This window comes from Castanea sativa, chromosome 5 (genome assembly GCF_040712315.1).
Source record: "Castanea sativa cultivar Marrone di Chiusa Pesio chromosome 5, ASM4071231v1".
Lineage (NCBI taxonomy): Eukaryota > Viridiplantae > Streptophyta > Magnoliopsida > Fagales > Fagaceae > Castanea > Castanea sativa.
Window position 1 is genome coordinate 71,216,879 of NC_134017.1, and position 15,246 is coordinate 71,232,124.

At 33.8% G+C, this 15,246-nt stretch overlaps 1 protein-coding gene across 1 annotated transcript; it reads left to right on the forward strand.

Annotated features, from left to right (window-relative positions):
- Positions 1-8,245: 8,245 nt before the first annotated feature.
- On the forward strand, positions 8,246-9,094 carry LOC142635718 (cysteine-rich receptor-like protein kinase 25). Its single transcript, XM_075809831.1, has one exon. It carries the CDS (start codon positions 8,246-8,248, stop codon positions 9,092-9,094), a length of 849 nt encoding a protein of 282 aa, XP_075665946.1.
- The last annotated feature ends 6,152 nt before the right edge of the window (positions 9,095-15,246 follow it).

A 15,246-nucleotide genomic window follows, 5' to 3' on the forward strand; every position in this document is an offset into this window, starting at 1 on the left:
TGATTATATGATTGTGTTAACCTAGATTTGGAATTTGGACTAAGTAATAACTTGACTTGTTAACTAGATTAATCCAATTGTGTGTTTAAGGGGTCTAAACAAACTTTATAAGTGGTATCAGAGCGGGTAGCTCTTGTGTGTAGATCTTTTGATCTCTGAGCTGATCCTTGACCCCTGTTGTCATGGAACACGGACACTCTCCTGTTATTCCTCCTCACTTTGATGAGAATAATTATGCTTATTGGAAAGTAAGAATAAAAGCTTTCCTGAAATCCATTGATGAGAGAGTTTGGAACTCTGTTGAATACAGATGGGAGAAGCCCACTACTCTTGTGAGTATGTGGCAAACTTCTCAGAAAGAAGTAGCAGTCTTCAATAGTAAAGCTATGAGTGCTATCTTTAATGCTGTTTCTATAGAGGAATTTAGAAGAATTTCTAATGTTGAGGTTGCTCACGCTACTTGGAATATCCTCCAGACTGTGCATGAAGGCACAAAGGCAGTTAAGATCAATAAGTTGCAACAATTAACAACTAGATTTGAAAGCATTAGGATGTCTGATGATGAATCTTTTGATGAATTCTATGCTAAGCTAAATGATATCGTTAATTTTGCTTACAACTTGGGTGAAATCTATGATCAACCTAAAATTGTTAGGAAGATTCTTAGATCTTTGACTGAAAATTTTAGACCTAAAGTGACTGTCATCACTGAAAACAAGGATGTGGACTCCATTCCTGTTGATGAACTTGTAGGATCTCTTCAGTCCTATGAGTTGGACCTACCCAAAACTAGCAAATCCAAATCAATGGCTCTTAAGTCTGTTGATAATGTTGAGGCTGGTGGATTTGATGATGATCTCTCTGCTACAGGGATTGCTTATCTTGCCAAGAACTTTAGAAATTTCCTTAGAAATAGCAACAGAAGGGCAAGAGGTAAAATCACTGATGAACCTAGAAATTTTAGGAAGAATGATCCCACTAAGGTTAACAAAATAGAAAAACCTAGAGAAAAAGTAGGTCAATCTTCAAATAATTCTATAGGTCCTCAATGTTTTGGATGTCAAAGGTATGGTCATGTGAAATCAGAATGTCCAACTTTCTTGAGGTCTAAGGGTAAGGCTATGGCCGTAACCCTTAGTGACGATGAAGTTTCTTATGATGAGTTTGGTTGTAATGAGGATGGAAACTTCATTACTTTCATTGCTACTGCTGTAGTTAATAAAAGTGTGACTGTTAAAGAGAACCCTTTTGATGGGGAACCCTTTTGATAGGGAACTCTTTGAGAATGTAGATCTTCAAGAAGCCTACAATAAACTTTGCAAAGTTGCAGCAAAGGATGCTATGAATGTTGAATTAGGCTTAAAGAAAATTGCATCTCTTGAGCTTGACAAGAAACATTTGCTTGTGAATTTGTTTGATGCTACTGAACTTTTGAATAATGTGAAGACTGAGAACATGCTTTTGCTTGATAAAGTTAAATCCTTGGAACATGAACTATTTGTTGCTAGAGAACAAACAAATAGGTCTGCTAGTTCCAAACTTGATCAGATGTTAAGTGTTCAAAAGTATTCTTCCGACAAAATTGGGTTAGCTTTTGTAGAGAGCATCAATGTGTCTGCACCAAATTCCACAATCTTTGTTCCTTCATCTTCTTCTGAACCCCCTGTGTGTGAGGTTGTCAAACCCATAGAAGTTTCTCCTCTCAAGAAGATTAGGGTTGATCTGAAAGAATCTAAACCTAAAGAGTCTACCCTTTCTAGGAACAGGACACATGAGAAGTCTACTTGGGCGTGTCATTTTTGTGGAAAGTCTGGGCACATTCATCCAAACTGTTACAAGCTTCAAGATGCTAAAAGAGCAAACAAACCAAAAGTACTTGTGCCTCAAGCGCATGATCCTATGGTACTTATTGGTGAGTTGGTAAAGGCTCTAAACCTTTATTCCAATTCTGGAGTTGGAAATCATTCTAATATGAATAAGAACTCAAATGCTTAAGGTGCATCTAAAAGACTTTGGATGCAAAAGGCTCAATCTGAGTGAGTCTTTCTGACATGGTCCTTGTGCTTCATTGTTGTACTCTTTGTGACCATTTTTTTTTTCTTTGTTTTCTAGGATTTGCATTGCATAACATTCATACATTTCATTCTAAGAAGTTTTTGTTTATTTTCATTAAATAAAAAAAAAGGGGGAAGCAAAATATGTTTTTGCATTTATTTTCTTGGTTTTTGAAAACAAGGTTGGACAATTTATTTTCATATAACATGTCCATGTACTCTGTTTAGCTTGGATAAGCTTATTTCTTGCACTTTACTAGTTAAAACTTTGTAGTGCATGTTGAGTGGGAAGATATTTGTAGTTTTTGACTACTTTGTCGTGATCTTAAAATCACAAGTCTTTGACTGTCGGACTTGAACCTTTTGAGAAATGCATAAATAACCATCTCACCACTGTTCACTAGTCAATCATGAACACCTTAGTGCATATCGTAAGATTTTGTGCTCGAGAAAATGTAGCACAAGTACAAAAAGAATATAAGGTGTATCCTCGGGTTAAGTGCTTAAAATTGGTGTGTACATTATTGGACTTAATGCAAAAATCAAATACATGAAATTGGTGTGTACGTTATCCCGGCTTTTATTTAATAAGTTTCTGAAAATCTTAAAATCTGTGTGTACATTATGAGGCAAACTTAAGAAACTTACATGACTGCAAGCTTATGATCGAAGAGATGTGAGAGTTATATGATGTAACACTTTAGGTGATAGTCTCTTTTATATTCTTTGTGATGAATGTTGAAGACTTTGTGGTTGATTTTTACTTACATATCACCTCACATGTTTCTTAAGCTTTTGCTAATTGCACACACTACACAAGTTATTCTTTGTTAAACTTTGTACATGTTATTGTATATGTTTTTGGTCTGACCAACCAAGTTTGAAAATACCTGAGAATTTTGCAAAACCATTTTGATGCTTGAGAATTCAAGGAAATTGTTTGGAAAATCTATATATTTGGGAAACTGGGTTCGAAACTTGTGTTTTTGAAAAGCATTTCATCTCATACTCATGTATTTTATTCATAAAAATTCAATACTTTGAGGAGTTTCTGCATAAATATGTTTTCTTTTTTCAAAAACTGAGTTTTCCAGATTTTCGACCAATCAAACATGTTTTTCAATCGATCGAAATTGCGATTAAATGTTTGGTCAGCCACTGTCTGTTTCAATCGATTCTCGATTGGTTTTCAATCAATCGAAGCATTTTCGACCGATCGAATCTGTTTTTCGATTGATTGAAAATCGTATAGAAACTTTTTAAAAAGAGTTTTCTTTTCACGTGTTCATCCACTTTTCAAAAAGTTTTTCAACTTTTCTCTCTCCATACGAACCGGTCAAGGCTACCATCCAATTTTTTGTCGTTTTCCTCTTTTTTTTTTGCAAGGTTTTTCTCTCCAAAGGCCAGTAAGACCTTTATGCCCTTCCTTTTGCATTTTATTTCATGTTACATGCATAAATTTATGCATTTTAAGGGATATTTTCGGACTAAGCAATTTTTGGAATTTTTGATGATTCAAGTCTTATTTTTTGAAATTGATTGATGAGTTTTTGTCCTATAATGCTATAATCATGATCCATAATGTTTAATTTGATCAATTTGGTGTTTTATGAAGAATTGAAAATTCTAGGGCTTGTTTTGTTCCGAATTGGGGATTTTGTTCAATTTAGGTTGAATTGATGAAATTAGCTTGTTGATTTGATGTAGTTGATCATTATAAACTGTTTTCTATGTTGTATGATGGTCAATTGAGTAAAATTCTACAAGTGGTTTTTGAAAATTTTAGAGTTTTTTTTTTTTTTTTTTTTTTTGTTTAAACTCTATACTCAAGCCAATTTTGTGATTCTAACCTTAAATTAGAACTTGTTGTCATTGCATCAGAGCATGCATCATGACACTTTTTTGTTCATGCATCATATAGATTTATTTTGTTGTGCTAACTTGCAGTCTGCCCTTATGTTGTTTTTTGTTCTTTCTCTTGTGTCTCTGTTTATTACTCTAGCACCATGCCTAGGAAGACTAGAGCCAATAGGTCATCCACCTCTTCTTCTGACCCTTCCTTTGAGAGTGATAGGTTCTTGAGTACAAAGCACCAAGAGACTTTTGAGAATCTTAACACTAAGAGAAAGATTTAGGCTGAGCATAGGGTTCTGTTAAATGAGATTGATCCTGCCATTAGAGCAAACTTTGAGCGTCAAGGCTGATTGTCTCTTTTGGATTTTAATGCTCCTCCTCCAGCCATCTTGATTAAAGAGTTATATTCGAACCTCTCTGTTCACCCCTATGATTCAGGCACTCTTGTAAGGAGTTGGATTCGTGGTGATGAGTATACCATTACTCCTTCGGTAGTGGCTAATGCTCTAGGGGTGCCTCTTGTTCAGCATCCTGTTTACCCCTATGCTGTGTCTCCTCCCCTAGACGACATCATGTCATACATCACTGGTACTTCTATCCAGTGGAGTTCTGATCTTCGGATCACTTCTGCTGAGCTTACCAAGTCTACCTATCTTATCTTTAGGATAACGTGTCATTCCCTGTGGCCTATTTCGCATCTGCACACCATTCCTTTAGAGTGATGTGCATTCTTGTATGCTCTGGTTATGGATGCTCCTATTAGTTTTCCTCCTCTGTTTCTTCGTTCTTTGAACGAAGTGTATAGGAGTTCCTCTACTACTCATGCTCTTTTTCATTCTATTTTCATTAATAGGATTTTGTTGTTTTTAGGTTTGTTCGACTTCCCCGTGTCTGAGCCCGTTCATGTTATTGCTCCCATTGGTACCACTTTCCTTAGGCAGAGGGCTGCCCAGATGAGAGAGCGCTCTAAACTCCCTCGAGCTGAGTCTTCTAGTACCATTCCCCTTTCTTCTTCTATAGGTATTCCTTCGGGTGAGGAGCCTGCTAGTCTTGTCGGAGATACTGCTGCTGATGTTCCTCTGCCATCGACTTCGGATGACTTTGACATTCGTCATACGTTGGAGTCTATCGTGACCGTTCAGGTGGCTCATGGTCAGATTTTGGTGGACATTCTAGATGAGATCCATGCTTTGCCAGCAGATTTGGCGCTTCTTAGACGCTCGTCTTTGCTGCCTCCTTTTGATGATGGATTTTGATTTATTCTTTGGCATTTCGTCACAAAAAGAGGGAGTAGATTGAGGTTGTATATCCTAGGGGGAGTTTTTTTTTTTTTGGAGAGCTTGAGACCCTATGGAGATTAGATTGTATCTAGGTGCTTCATTGTGTATTTTTTGTTTTTGGCTCTTGATGTATTAATGATAGGGGGAGTTATATTGTTTCTTGTTTCACTACTTATAGACTTATGATTATGAGTTACTTATGACTATGAGTCATTCATTGATATCATTGCTTTTTGTCTATATTTTGTGTTCTGTGAAATCAAGAATGTTATGTTTATTTACTTGTATTTTTCACACATACGTTTATGCTTTTTGTTTAGTGTTTCAGGAAATATTCAGGTTGATTCAATTAAGCTGTTGTCTACACTTGCAATTAATGGATAGTAGTTAGGATTGGATTTGTTCTAATGGGCATTTTTTTTTGTAAATGGCTTTTCTTTGTAAACTTTGAACTTTTAGTTGTGTTTTGTCGCGGATTGCCAAAGGGGGAGTTTGTTAGGTTCTAAGTACTTAGGAACTAATGTATTAGAACTCTAATATGTATTGTTGGCAAACCATGATCAAAACAGGTGTCTAGTTGTGTTTTAGACTTGCTCAAAGTATGTAATTTATGTAAAGTTGGAATCGAGTTAACTGCAGAGGTTACTGTATATTTCTGTCTGACTCGATCGATCGAGAATAAGACTCAACCGATCGAAAGTCGTGCAGATTTTTTTTTCTGCAGATTTTTCAACTCAGCCCTAAGCCCATATGACATGTAGGGTTTTATGTTTTGCCCTAGGTATAAAAGGCAAACCCTAGTCACGTTTTTGAGGTTGCTCATATTGCTGTTTGTGTGAATCTCTTGTGAGATCTGAGAGGTGCTTGCCTTCACACAAGTTTAGGATTATCAAGTAGGAGATAGCTTCAAGAACTTGATGATCATTCAGTTGCTGCCATAAGAGCTTAAAGATACACAAGCGGGAGTGCTTGTACTTGCTGGAGAATCCAAGAAAGAAGGAGTTCGTGATCTCAAAGTTTGCACGTGGTCGTGTCAGTAAGTTCTACTAGTGGGTAGCAATAAGATGTTAGTGGTCTAAGTCGCTATTGTACACTTCGATTCTTTCATAGTGGATTCAGGTTTACCTTAAGGATAGCTAGGTTTAATCCTCCCTAGGTTTTTTACCGATTTGATTTTCCTGGGTCATCATATCTTTGTGTTTTTATATTCCGCACTTTGCATTGATATGATTATATGATTGTGTTAACCTAGATTTGGAATTTGGACTAAGTAATAACTTGGCTTGTTAACTAGGTTAATCCAATTGTGTGTTTAAGGGGTCTAAACAAACTCTACAAAAATTATTTTGTTACAATATTTTTAATTTTCAGCAAAATAAACGGTATCTAAACACACTCTCAATATATAATGCAAGGTAGCTATCAATAGGTGGCAGCATTTAATGCAAATGTGAAACTGAGCTGGGGAGAAATGTGCTTGCGTCAAGGCTTTTATTTAGAAATAATGCTTAGGAGACTGTCCCAATGAAGCATCTGCACAACCTTGGTCTGTAATTTGTGTCGTGGGCCCTATCCATCTTCCCTTTGACCAATGGACAATTTGGGGTGGGAATGATAATTTGAGATTGGAATAGCAGAGTGATAGCTGCTGTGTCTATGCCCCTTCCATGAAGATACTCTATTGAGGAAATTGAAGCAATTGCAGTTGAACAAGATTTAGTTCTGGCTAGAGAACTTGGCTTGGAGAAAATAATTATAGAGTGCGACTCCCACTTGACTGTCCAAGCTGTTGAACTCGTGGATGTTAGGAGGGTTAGTGGTCACATTATAAAGGGTATTGGTCAAGGACGTAGCAGGTTTCAAGAAAATAGCCCAAGAACTCGCCCAACATGCCAAAAAAACACAAAAAAACTAGAGAAAAATCTGTTTGGAGGAATGAGATCCTAGAATTTTTGTTTGACCTCCTTAGATTAGAGGGCTCAGTGTAGGCAGGGTTTATCTGTTTTTGGTCTATGTTGCTACTGTTCTGCTTGCTACTAGCGTGTTTGTTTGCTCAATGTATTTGGTTTTTCTCCATTGAATGAGAATTCAGTCTCTTTTCAAAAAAAAAAGTCAATTGAAAACGTTTTCAGTTTGATAAGTATTTCAAGTGGTTCAACATAGTCGAAAAAAGGTTGAGAAAAGTCAAAAAAAAAAAAAATTACACCAAAACAAATTACCACAGCATACCATTGATGCGATGGTCACTCTACAAGTATAAGTACTTGTGGAGTGTGGAGGGTAAGGGCCGGAGTTCAAGTTTTCAGGAGAGAGCTTCACACACATATACACTTAGATTAGACTAAAGTGGACCGGAGTTTAAGTTTTCAGGAAAGAGCTTCACACACATATACACTGAGATTAGATTAAAATAGAGTTCTATCTTGTATATATATATATATATATATATATATATATATATATATATATAACAAGTTGTCAAATGATTACTGAGATAATAAAAACGCATGGAATTAAAAACCCCCCAACCACTACTTAACATTGACATTAGCGTTTTTAACACCAAGACTTTTCAAAACCATGACTTTTCTAATCCCTTCCACAGGGACCTCTGGTGGGCAAAAGTACACCAATTTTATCACAACGTTAAAAAAATAATAATAAAAAAAATAAATCTCAATTATCTCCACTCAGCAGACTATGACAATTAACTGACTGAGGTCAACACGGGTTAATCGCCGAGTAGACATAATCTTGAACACACTTTAAATACTACTTATTTTATTAAAATTAAGAAATTATTATTAAAAGTAAAATTTAGTTAAAATAATATAATACGTTAATTAATATGTATCAAAAAATACAATAAAATTTATAAATAATAAGCTAAATAATAATATAAATTTTATTTTTCATTTCAAGGCACACTTACTTTTACGTGCGAGGGATAGAGTATCGTCCCGTCCGGGAAGCAATAACAGCCCCTATAAAGCTAATCCCGAAGTAAGAACAAAATACGAGACACAAAAAAGTAGGCATGGTTTCTTGACCATCTCCATGGTAAATCTGGTCCTTTTTTGGCTCAGCTTCCTCAGCCTTACTAGTGAAGCAGTCCCAAGCTACCGCTTTCATATCTGTTCAAACGAGACCACCTTCATCCCCAACTCCACCTACCAGTCTTACCTAAAAGACCTGCTCTTTTCCCTTTCCTCCAATTCCACGCGTGATAATGACTTCTGCAACAACACCGTTGGCCAAAACCCAGAGACCTCAGTTTACGGCCTCTTCCTCTGCCGTGGAGACCTTACCCCAGATGCCTGCCAAGACTGCGTGTCAACAGCAACAAACGAGATTGTTCAGCAGTACTGCCCCGTAGAGAAGGTGGTTGTGATATGGTATGATGAATGCATCTTACGCTACTCCAATCGATCAATCTTCTCTGTCGTGGAAGACCAGTCAAGAAAGTATCTGTGGACCGTGTTGGATATAACAGAGCCAGATCGCTTCCTTAAGCTAGCGCAAACAACATTGAGTGACTTGGTGCCTCTGGCCGCAAACGCTTCCTCCGGTGCTAAAAAGTTCGCTATGGAAGAAGTCAATTTTACGGTATTGCAAACGATGTACAGCCTTGTACAGTGCACTCCTGACCTATCCAGCTTTGATTGCAATAGGTGTCTTCGAGAAGCCATAACAAACGTGCCTACGTGTTGCAGTGGAAAGCAAGGGGGTACAGTTATGTATCCTAGTTGTACCATTAGGTATGAGGTTTCTCCGTTTTATCAGACACAAGCTGTTGCTCCACCGGTACCAGCACCAGGACCAACACCTATACCATTGCTTCTTCCTCCTCCACCAGGTGCAAAACTTATTTTCCAACTTTTGATTTTACGTGCTAGTGTCGATTAAGCTCCAGAGACCATGTTTTTAAACAAAGAACGACAAAACTCTTATTAGTATTATTATTGGGTTGAGAGCAATATCGGGTCATGGTCTGAATAGGCAGCTTGGAGGTGACGAACCTTTGCTTGTGGGAACAACTCCCTCCATTCAAAAGTAGCACAAACTCGGTCCAATCTTATTCTTCACTTCTCATTTTATATATATATATATATATATATATATATATATATATATATATATATATATATATATATATATATATATATATATATATATTTATATCTTTTCTTTTTTCACTTCTCATTCTTCTTCTTTTAACTATAAGTAGTGGGTTAGGCTGAAGCCAATAACAAAATTAAAAACACAATGGATCTATTTGCTTTGGCTTAAAAACGGAGATGCTGAAAACTGAGAAGTGAAATAATGTAGTGATTACCATTTTCTTTTTGTTTGGTAGACAAGAAAATTCAGTAGAAAGAAAGAGGGGCAGAGGGAGTATTTTATCCTTCGACCCCACAAAATATTTTTCCTCCGAAACGGAGAGAGCGCAGAGATGAAAACTTCCCTTGCTAAGAAAGATAAAAGACAAATTTACGATATTGTCCCATATCTCTCAAATGATTAATATGGTATAATTTTAAATAATTCTTTTAGTCATTTTTTTTTCTTATTATATAAAATGAATGAATAAAGAAAATGAAACAATATAATATAAGTGTTTCTTCTGCTTTTATATGTTGTCATTTCCTTTTACTAAATTGATTGATTACAATTTTTTCTTATATAATAATTAATGAAAATATTACTCCTTATATGTAATATTATGCAAAATGGCATAATAGTAAACAAATATAAAATATATTTTTCGTCCTCCTAATAACTAACGAAAAGTTATATCTGTTTTTTTGTTATGAGTTTAGTATTGGTTGATTCCTTGACATGTGTTTGCAACTGAATTGGTGGCTAGAGCTTAGATTTGGTCTAATTCAAGTGTTGGATGTAATTTCGTTCAATTGTCATGGTTAGTTAGAGTTGGTTAATTCGAGCACGTGCATGAATTTAATTAACACATTTAGGTCTGTTAAGATCAATTGAGAGGTCTCATTTAATACATGTTAGTACCACTGCCCATCCTTGGCGTGATGGTTACTCTATAAGTACAAAATTCTTGTAGAATGGAGTAGCAAAGGTCAGGTTTCAAGTATTTGAGAGGAAACCTTATACACATACTCTTAGATTAGGTTGGAGTATAATTTGTATCTTGTATTAAAAAAAAAAAATTGTATTAAACAATGTATATAACTCAATTCTAAATGCTAAAGCTTGACAAGTAACGTATTTTGTGCTTTTCTCTCTTAATCTCTCTCTCAATCTTTCTCTCTCAAATTCGGTTCTCTCTCTTTTCTTGGAGGTTTGGTTCCCTCAAAGCAGGCCCTAATCAGCACTTTTAATACCCATTCATTCCGCAGGCATAAACTTCATCACCATTATCAATCCCACACATACCTGAAACCCTATCTTGAATTCTTATACACGCATAGAAAGTCATCCTAATTAATTCACTCAAGAAAGAAATCCACACTTGATCTTGTCAATTCAAGTTGATCTTTTAACCTCCCTATATAGGTCACCTAGTAGATGAATTTTCAACGTACGAGAGGATAATACAAAGGTTGTTGTCTCAGTAATAAACAGAAAATCTGTGCCGCTTCTTCCATGTGCTAAACAGAAATATTTGGGATACTACCCACATCTTCTAGTCCAAAAGAGAGTGATGTGAGGTTATTTTGAAACCATATAGATCTTTTCCAACAAGTTCATTACAGAAAATCTTCAAGAAGATTCTAGGAGTGCTAAAGGTTCATTTTCATTTAGACATGCAAGCTTTGTTTGTGGAGGAGATTCTGTTAGGAAGATTTTAAAGATTCAGCAGTGGTTGGGAGGCAAACATGACTATTGCAGAGGCTATAACAGAGAGTTTTGATGCGCAAAAGTTTTGTGAATAGGCTATTTGTAACTTTCTTTCCTATAATGAATTTTTTATGGCATTGGACCCTAGAGTGATTTTTCCATTGAAGAGGTTTCTATTGGTTTTGTACTTCGATACCAAATCATGTGTTCTTACTATTACTGCTTCCATTATATATTTGTTGTATTAGATTTGGTACTTGGTAATTATGGTTGAACTGGATTCAATATATCATAATTTGTGTAATAAATCACTAACTTGTTGAATCCGCTACCTAGATCACAAAGGGGTCTAAACTAGAATTTTCATTTTCTATCCTCCTACCAAACACACAAGAAGAAAACATTAATATTTTCTTTCCCCTTACTTATAAAATCAAATATTCCATATCTATATCAAAATAATGGTTGGGGACCGGCCATCATATTTAACTGAATTGAGCAAAAAATGCAAAGCTAAAAGGGGAAAATTTTGGGTTTGTATCATGGCAAACATCGAAGATACTATTCGACCATACAAAGAAGAAAGCATTGCTGGGTGCTACAAATTGTGATTGGCTTGTTCGTTGGCTACAGCTTCCTTCTATTTTCAATTTTAGAATATAGGTTATTGTTCTGGTAGCTCATAATCAAGAGTGTCAACTGGTTAGTATTCAATCAAAAAAATAATATTTATAATATTATTTGAATAGCGTCACTAATTATAAAGATATAAACCATTCTGTTGTGTAGCTTACCAATGAACCAGAATATTGTTTAAGCAGGAAAAAGTCATATCTCATCACTGACAATTGTTGCCATTTTTGCTCCCATAATAGTCTCAGTGGTGCTATTCTTTATGGGCTACTGCTTCCTTATAAGAAGGAAAGCAAGCAAAACTATACAGGAAGAAAACGGTAAAGAATAAACTATTGGATTTTATAAATTATATTCTCTAATGTCAAACTTGTAGTGACTTACGTAAACTGTTTTCTTCTGCAGCTGCTAATGAAATTTCGATTGTAGAGTCCTTGCAATTTGATTTTACAACCATTGAAGCTGCCACCAATAAGTTCTCAGATGATAACAAACTAGGTGAAGGTGGATTTGGTCAGGTTTACAAGGTACATGATAGTTTTTTATTATTGGCAAAAATGCACTTTTCGTCCTTACATTTTGGGCTGATTCTCATTTTAGTCTCTAAATTGATTTTGCTACTAATGTAGTCCCTAAAAAAAGAAAATCAATTTTATTTTGGTCCCTAAATGTCAGCTTACATCAATATTTAAAAGAAAAAAAAAATACAAACCGATTATTGGAAACAAAAAACCAATCTCATATTTTATTTTATTATTTTATTTCGACTGGTAAGAAATTGACACGTCAATAATTGTGAAAATATTGTGAAATTTATTATGTCAATATAACAATATAAATGTCAGCTTACATCAATATTTAAAAGAAAAAAAAAAAACACAAACCGATTACTAAAAAAAAAATAAAGACTCACTAAACCAAATCATTGTTGCAGCTATAGTGCTGCACAGTGTTTTGCACTGGATGCCCAGTGCCAAGGCACTGTGCGCGCATTCATGCTTTTATTATATAAAAAAAAAATGACTCACTTTAGATTTCAATACAAAGAAAAAGAAAAAAGAAAGACTCAAGTAAAATTTAAAAAAAAAAAAAAAACTAACGTGTGGTCTTTTTAAAAACTAAATAGTGAGACAGTCCTAACAGGAGTCTCTCTCTCTTTTTTCCTTCATCCTAAAGGTTTTTTTTTTTTTTTTTTTTTAAAGGACACACTTTAGGTTTTAAAAAAAGAAGAAGAAGAAAGACTCATGTAAAAAAAAAAAAAAACCTTTAAGATTAAGGAAAAAAGAGAGAGACTCTTATTAAAGAGTGTAATGAAAGATTAATTCTTAAATTTGAAATCTAATCGTTGGAGTTGAAGAGTGTAATGAAAGCCTAATTCTGGTAAATTATGGTCACATTCACACGGTCGGATTTAGAGAAAAGCACAGTCAATAACTTATTATTGAATGTTACACCAACTAATAACTTATTATTAAATTCATATTCTGAAAATCCAACCATTGGATCACATGTTCTACATGTTCTTAACATGCATGCCAATTTTCATACTAATCGGATGTAATTTACCATTTGATCTTTAAACTCATATTTTATACGTTATTTTAAACCACAAAAACTTGAATTTAAACAATTGAGTGATGACATGACTATTAATCTTTGATCACATTGAAATTTTGTAAGCATGAATATAAAAAGATAATGTAATCTAACGGTAGATTTGTCAAAATTCAAATTGAATTAAGAAATATAGGGTTGGATTCAAGTTACACTTGATGTAACTCTAAAAAATGTTACACCAACCAATAACTTATTGTTGAATTCATATTTTGAAAATCCAACCGTTGGATCACATTTTCTATATGTTCTTAATATGCATGCCAATATTCATGCCAATTGGATGTTACACTTGATGTAACTCTAAAAAATGTTACACCAACCAATAACTTATTGTTGAATTCATATTTTGAAAATCCAACCGTTGGATCACATTTTCTATATGTTCTTAACATGCATGCCAATATTCATGCCAATCAGATGTAATTTACCACTTGATCTTTAAACTCATCTTTTATGCGTTATTTTAAACTACAAAAACTTAAATTTAAACAATTGATTGATGACATGACTATTAATCTTTGATCACCTTGAAATTTTGTAAGTGTGAAAACTATATGAAGATAATATAATCTAACGGTATATTTTTCAAAATTCACATCGAATTAAGAAATATAGGGTTAGGTTCAAGTTACACTTGATGTAACTCTAAAAAATATTACACCAATCTATAACTTATTGTTGAATTCAAATTTTGAAAATGCAACCATTGGATCACATTTTCCATATGTTCTTAACATGAATGCCAATTTCCATGCCAATTGGATGTAATTTACCATTTGATCTTTAAACTCATTTTTATGCATTATTTTAAACTACAAAAACTTGAATTTAAACAATTGATTGATAACATGACTATATATCTTTGATCAACTTGAAATTTTGTAAGCGTGAAAAATATGTGAAGATAATGTAATCTAACGGTAGATTTGTCAAAATTCAGTTTGAATTAAGAAATATAGGGTTGGGTTTAAGTTACACACGAGGTAACTCTAAAAAAATGTTACACTGCCAAATAACTTATTATTGAATTCATATTTTGAAAATTCAACCGTTGGATTACATTTTTTATATGTTCTTCACATGCATGCTAATTTTCATGTCAATCGGGTGTAATTTACCATTTAATCTTAAAACTCATCTTCTGTGCATTATTTTAAACTACAAAAACTTGAATTTAAACAATTGATTGATAACATGGCTATTAATATTTAATCACCTTGAAATTTTGTACGCATGAAAAATATATGAAGATAATATAATCTAACGGTAAATTTTTCAAAATTCACATTGAATTAAGAAATATAGGGTTGGTTCAAGTTACACCTGATGTAACTCTAAAAAATGTTACACCACCAAGTAACTTATTATTGAATTCATATTTTGAAAATCCAAATATTGGATTACGTTTTATATATGTTCTTAACATGCATGCCAATTTTCATGCCAAATATTTTTAAAGATAGGGGTAAAAGCCTATAATCCCCTCGTCTTTTATGCCTTATTTTAAACAACAAAAACTTGAATTTAAACAATTGATTGATGACATGACTATTAATCTTTGATCACCTTGAAATTTTGTAAGCATGAAAAATATATAAAGATAATGTAATCTAACGATAAATTTGTCAAAATTCATATTGAATTAAAAAATATAGGGTTGAGTTTAAATTACACTTGATATAACTCTAAAAAATGTTACACTAACCAATAACTTATTATTGAATTCATATTTTGAAAATCCAACCGTTGGATAACATTTTCTATATGTTCTTAACATGCATGCCAATTTTCATGCCAATCGGGTGTAATTTACCGTATGATCTTAAAACTCATCTTTTATGCGTTATTTTAAACTACAAAAACTTGAATTTAAAAAATTGATTGATGACATGGCTATTAATCTTTTTGATCATCTTAAAATTTTGTAATTATGACAAATATATGAAGATAATGTAATCTAACGGTATATTTGTCAAAATTCAGATTGAACTAAGAAA